At 39.7% G+C, this 6,527-nt stretch overlaps 2 protein-coding genes across 2 annotated transcripts; both read right to left on the reverse strand.

Annotated features, from left to right (window-relative positions):
* Positions 1 to 966: 966 nt before the first annotated feature.
* On the reverse strand, positions 967 to 1,473 carry LOC101296770 (exopolygalacturonase-like). The gene has a single exon (XM_004298282.1). The coding sequence runs from the start codon at positions 1,471 to 1,473 to the stop codon at positions 967 to 969; it is 507 nt and encodes a 168-aa protein (XP_004298330.1).
* Positions 1,474 to 4,809: 3,336 nt separating this feature from the next.
* Positions 4,810 to 5,668, reverse strand: LOC101293580 (G-box-binding factor 3-like). The gene has a single exon (XM_004297134.1). The coding sequence runs from the start codon at positions 5,515 to 5,517 to the stop codon at positions 4,924 to 4,926; it is 594 nt and encodes a 197-aa protein (XP_004297182.1). The 5' UTR covers positions 5,518 to 5,668; the 3' UTR covers positions 4,810 to 4,923.
* Between the last annotated feature and the right edge of the window lie 859 nt (positions 5,669 to 6,527).

Genomic DNA, 6,527 nt, shown 5'->3' on the forward strand with positions numbered 1-6,527 from the left:
TTTCGCATCATCAAAATGATCTTCTCCCTCTTCACGGTGATCTTCATTATCCTCCTCGTCTTCGTCTCCTTCCTCTATTGGTTGACACTCGTTGCCCCCTCGTTCCAACCCCGTCTTGGGAATCAGGCCCTCTTCCAGTGAAGATACAGGTCCACGCTGGGAATCGTTCATGCGCGCAGCCTCAGACGACGATCTGGGAACGTCGATGACAGAGTTAGAGACAGAGGCAGAGGCATCTACACCATCAGTTGGCGATGGTCGAGCCCTCTTCGATGGATTGGAGGTGTCATCCGTTTCGGTAGAAGAGGCCAATTTATCAAGCCTCTGACTCCGCCGGCTAGGAAAGGCCGGGTTTTGGGCGCGGATCTTCGATCTAGCCATGACTAATGTAGATTTAAAATTGGGGAATAAGGGTTTTTCGAGAGAGAGAGAAGGGCCTGAGAGAGAGGGTTTAGGGGTTGGTTTCTAGTAGTTTAGGGGAATTTCAATTTGGGAATTGGGAATTAGGGTTTTGGGTCGAGAGAAGGGGAAGAGAGGGAGAGAGAGAGGGAGCGAAACAGTGCTTTGAAATTGGGATTTGAATTGTGACCAACCGGGTAGAGAAGGTCATCACGTGGCTTGAAAACCGGAAGCAAAAGGTCACTGTGGGGCGAGAAACCGGAAGCAACAGGTCATGTGGTTAACGCATGGATGCGTTAACGCACCGAAGGTGACCCCTTCTCTAATGGCTTAACATAATTACATGGGTTAGAGAAATGTCTGGGGTGGGGTGTCGGGACCCCTTCACATCTCATGGTAGCTCCGCCCTTGCTTAGGTTGATGTCTCTCAGCTGTATCTCATAGCAAGGTTTACTTCGGCTGCAGTTGAAAGTAACTGCTGTCTTTGTGCTTGAAGTTCCCCAAATGTTATTAAAGTTAACATTGTTAATCTGAACTTGCGAGGATTCCTGCAGGCAGCAAAACATATTACGATAGCATGATTAGGCAGCATGTATATATGCTAGCATTGTTATCAAACTTAACATGCTTAATCTGAACCTTTTCGCTACATCCGTGACCAGGGCAATAATTTTGATCAATGACTATCGGATTGCCAACCTTATCCATCTCAATGTGCTCAAATGTAATATATGCAACATTGCCCGGCTGAGATGGATGAGCCTTTGTCTTGATTCTCACTCCATTTTGAGTACCAACTAAGCTGCTGTTTCTTATGTTCAAATTAGTAACAGTGCCACTAGAAATGCTTCCGATGCTAAATCCATGTCCAGGGCCATAGTGAACTCTAGTAATGTTGATGTTGTTTGAATTGGGAAGGAAGGATATGCAGTCGTCTCCTGCGGATATCACTGAATCCGAGATTTGGGTGTTGTTGGAATTACTTACTTTGATTCCATCAGTGTTGGGACTGTTACCGGGAGCCGATATGTTGATATTGCTAATTATCACAGCATTGCAAGTGAAAATTTTCATGTGGGTGTTCTTGCTGTTGAGAAATGTTATGTGACGGATGCTTGCATGAGAAACAAAATCGAACCTCGAAGCTCAATGTCTGAAAGGAATAGAAAGGGAAACGCAAGATTAATAACTAACAATAAGTAGTACTTATGTATGTATTTTCTGTTTTTCTTGGCAGCTCCATTCAAATGATCCTTACGTTTGAACCATGATCTGCATGGTTCCTAATTTTTAGGATCAATCTGAAGGGCTAGTTTTGATCGATTGCTTTTGAAATACACTGTGCATGACAAAGTTTCTCCTTAAAATGGACGAGCTTACGGGCATATGATCGACATGAACGAGTTTAATTCACATTCAAGTATCAAGCTAGCTAGATAGCTAGAGATAGAAGTGCAACGATTACTCAGTGGGAAGTGCCTTGCTCTTGCCCCAAGCAGAGGCTCCTTGGCCGTCCAACAATCCACCACCATGAATTACAAAGTGCTCAACATATCTGAAGGTGATCCAATGATCCACACCAACCGAAGATTGGACATCGACGGGAGCCTGTAGGGTTCCCTGTACCTGCAATTCCATCGGTCCCTTGCAATGCCTTTGTAAAATCACCGGAGCCACCATGAACGTCCCCTGTGGAAATAAAATAACACCACCTCCAGTGTTTTGATGACAGGATTGATTCCATACTTCACTCAAGACCTAGTAAACAAACCAAATAGTAAATAAACGAAATCCTAAAAACACATTGGCCATAATCATGCAAATGTCTACATACGTACGTACCTCGCTGTTATCAAATTTTCCATCTGCAACGGCGCAGACTCTTTGTGGCTTCATGCCATCAACAAGCTCATCTAATATAGGGTGACGTGGGCTATGTCCTGGTAAGCTCACGCAACGTGCTATGATTGTTTTACTGAGGAAGCGAGTTCATTGCTTAGTCAAATAGTCGCAGCCTCCTTACGGTAGAGTGAAATCTTCGCATAATGAGGAAACAGATATACATAATCTTTTATTCTTCCATATGAGTTTTAGCTTTTTATTATGTCGTCATGTTTTATGCAAAGCAAATAGAGTCGTCAATGATGCACTATTTACTAAATGGTTCTTGCTTGAATGCATAGGTTGTGTAGGGTCTCATAATATTATTGTTAGGTGTTCTTACACTATGGGGTTTAGGTTTTATATCCCCCCTTATATTCCGCGGTTTCATCAATAGTAACGGCGTGAGGACTGCCTTCTAGCCCTTAGATTCAAAAAACTTTGTCAAATTTACATAAAAATAAAAGTTATAAATAGAAAGCCTAGGAGAAGATAATCACATAATAATAAAAGGCATTGACAAAAGGATATTAACAAAGTCAAAATAGTAGTGATAGAGAGAACCCGTACCGTTATGGCGTTATCACATATGGGTAAGTACTATAGAATTTTCTGTAAGTATATACGTTGTATATCGCACAACCTGGATTTGTCGAGTGTACGGGTGTATCTGACAACGTGCTGGACTTGGTACGTGGTGGACAGTTTGGTCGATTTTGGAACCAAAGATTCTAGGTTTGTCTCTCATATCAAACGGTATGACATACTTATTACAAATGTGTCTAATTATGTGACACATGAGGTTCTTGAAAATGTAAATGGCATTACATGGTCATTTAGCTTCTTTTTTAATCAATGAAAACCACACATTTTGTTAGACATGCTATACCATATGATATATTAGAATTTTCCAAATTGATGCTAGAAAGGAGTTGTCTAAATTAAGATTAGGGGGCATGCAGCTGGCTAGCTAGCTTGAAAAGGCTAAACATTTACCATAAAATGCAAGGATAACAGTATCAACTGCATGCAGTTGTTTGCACATACAAATTAATTAAAGATAGGTTGGATAAGATATACAAATAGAGTTCATTCGTTTTTAAGTGATAAAGGATTGCGCAAATTCGTTGCATCCTTTTTGTTAAAAATTTCATAGCTATTGCTGATCAGTACGTATCGATCAGTCATGGAAAATATAGTATTTGATAACCCATTTGTTTTGATCACCCTGTTAGGATAAATTAATAGATTCATTCCTTGCATACATGAGGCATGCACATAGTCATTTCATTAGGAAAGTTTAATCTTTGTTATAATAGGATTATTCCTTATAATACTGTAGTTTCGTATATGCATCGGATGCGTGTGTGTCATGATTGTGTTCTTCCACTTGAGTTTTCGGCTTGTCTCTCACTACTCTTATCTCAATTAATTGTCCAAGTTTGTCCTCCTCACTGTCATTAATCAATGCCGCTTATCTTAATTTGTGGTATTCGGTTGGGATTAGAACATAGAAAAATTGTCAAAATGCTGGGCAGAGCTAATGTGAAGGAGACCAATAGGTATAGCTCTAGGTCAACAATATAATAAGGATGTCAAATATGCCTCATCCATTACCATTTTCCCGGTGTTTTTATCTTTCTAGAAATTGCATATTCCACAATTGTGAAACTGCTTTAGAAATGGTAATGGCACTAGCTGCATTATATGGCATATGTAAACAGTAGTGCTACATCAAAAGAATGTGAAGGCACTGTTCAAGCAACACCTGAAGTGTAGCCAATTTCTTGGTAGCTAGGTTTCCAATTCATGATAACAATGGCTGGAACAATGTTAGACAAGGCGCATTGATGCCATCACAATTGTTTCAAAGGCATGAATCCACATATATTCCTGGGTGTTTTAGGCTAGTGGATCACCTTTTTCAATGTCTTGTTTCTCTTGTATAACATGATGAGTCACCATACAAGCTAGCACCAGCACATCCACCACATCTTGTCCTCTGCAAAACTGCACCTTTCAGTGTACCAAGCTTCCCACAAAGCCACCGACTCCACACAAAAACTAACCAAGCTTCCTCATCTTGCTCTACATCTTCCCCAGAATTCAGTACGTTGGACAAGGTCTGTACTTATATTCATATAACAGTTTTGATCTGAACGTTGTAACCATTTTCGGATTTTCGAAATTCGAAGCGCTGTTTCGTGTTCCTTGTGTTAGTTTTCAAGTCGTTCGTAGGGTTATTAATCAAATGAGAAAGAAAAATAAGACAAGCTGTACGTGATTCGGTGTTTGGTAAAGCTGCATGACTTCTGCAAGTACATTATTTAGATATATACTTATGCGGCGAGAGGTGGTTATAAGCAGTACTTGGTTTTAGTTTAAATTTGGAGTATCTGATTTTGTTTAAATTAAGATGATGTATTAGCCAAGTTGTGCAGATAAGATGGTGGCTTAGCTTGTTAAGTGCGATCCTGCAAGGCCTTATGTTTTTTTACTCCCATACAATAAAGCGATCGATGAAGGAAAAAAACGTAGGATTAGCAATTATATATAGTAAATAAAAGGAACACTAGCTAGCTAGTAGCTGCTAGTAGTTATAATGGAGAGCTTAGCTAGAACAGTGATATCAATGATCTCATCTCAATGGAGCAAGTCGGTGCTTGAAGTTGTGCTGCAGGGCACATCTACTTCCAGCTCTGTCGATCTCAAGGCCGTGCTGATCTGGATCTCGGTGAGCATTTGTCGAAGATCCGATGCTTCTTCCTTGAGCTTTGCATTCTCCTCAAGAACCTTGTCATGGCTCTCGGACACATGGTTCAATCTGTCTATCAAGCTGTGGTTTTCGGTTCTAAGCCGAAGCACCTGCGACCAGAGCTCATCCAAGTGTTTCTGCTTCCGCATCCGTGATCTGCGAGCCGATTCTCTGTTTGATATCATTCTCCGCTGCTTCCTTTGATCAATGATGTTGCTCAGCTGCTGCACTTGTTCTTCGGCTTCATCGGAGGTACTGGAGTTGTTGCTGAGACTCGAGGACTGCATCGGAGTAGCGAACAATTGATCATGCCCAGGAGGAGGAATTTGAGTTTGGAATAAGTTGCTGTAGACTGATGCTTCATTGAAATGGAAGGAGTTTGGTAAGTTGTCCTGCATGATTATATTGCCAAAGTTTGCAGGATTTGGAAGCTGGAATTCAGGTGTAGTCAGGTAGTGAATTCCTGAAATCTCAGAAAGCATGGCTCTGAGTTTTTAAGGGTAGCTAGCTAGGCTTTATAACCAATTCAGTACTTGAAGGATATCTTGTACTGATAATGCAAAGGGTTTGGAGGGCATGGGATGACAGCATGAAGAAGTGAAAGGGTTTTTATAGGAGGAGATGGAGAAGAGATAGTGGGCCAAAATTAGCAACAATTAGAGTAACAGTTCAGGGGCTTACGTACATAAGCAAAAACAATTATTGAAATGACAACTACAAGTGTGTGCAATGTAGCAATATGGAGGAAGATATATGCATAAATATTGCATATAACACATGGACCCTATATAACTATTTCATCATTTTGATTGTGGTGGTAATAGCTGGGAGTGAGACCATCTTATATTTGAGTTGATTGGTGATGTTTATTATGACTGTGTGTTTGTATCTATGACTATACGTGACTGTGCATGCATTTATGAATACATGTAAGTTTTGGATAAATTTTTTTAGGTCACATCGATGGGTTAGAGCATCTTTAGTAATGCTAGTTATTTTTAAGTTAAATTTTAGTCAAATTAGCTAAAATATCATTTTGACTAGCAACTTTAGAAATACGGTTGTATCAATGCTCTCTATTTTAGCTAGCATTACATCAATATTATTCTTTAAATAAAGATAAAATAGTTTAAATATAGTTATATATCACATAAAATATCTTACAAGGAATGTATTAAATTATAGCTAGTCTCATCTGTGTCATTTCGCTCTCTATATTTAGCTGGCGAGATAGCTAAAAGTCATAATAGCTAAACTTTAGCTAGTCTGCTGGAGCTCCAAAAAATAATAAAAAAAAAAAAAAAAAAACTAAACATGCTATCTAAAATAGAGAGTCTGCTAAAGTTGCTCTTAGAGGAGAGAAAGGTTGGTGTGTGAAAATTCTTGTACCCACTATGGCAAGTGAACCGAACACTTATTATGTAATTTCGGTCTTTTATTTTGATCTAGTCATCATATGTGTGACACTATCATGTGTGTGTATGTGTGTGTG

Source organism: Fragaria vesca, linkage group LG4, assembly GCF_000184155.1.
Source record: "Fragaria vesca subsp. vesca linkage group LG4, FraVesHawaii_1.0, whole genome shotgun sequence".
Lineage (NCBI taxonomy): Eukaryota > Viridiplantae > Streptophyta > Magnoliopsida > Rosales > Rosaceae > Fragaria > Fragaria vesca.

Coding starts and splice junctions, on each gene's coding strand:
- LOC101296770 (XM_004298282.1), bottom strand. CDS start 1,473: ATGAAAATTTTCACTTGCAATGCTGTGATAATTAGCAATATCAACATA.
- LOC101293580 (XM_004297134.1), bottom strand. CDS start 5,517: ATGCTTTCTGAGATTTCAGGAATTCACTACCTGACTACACCTGAATTC.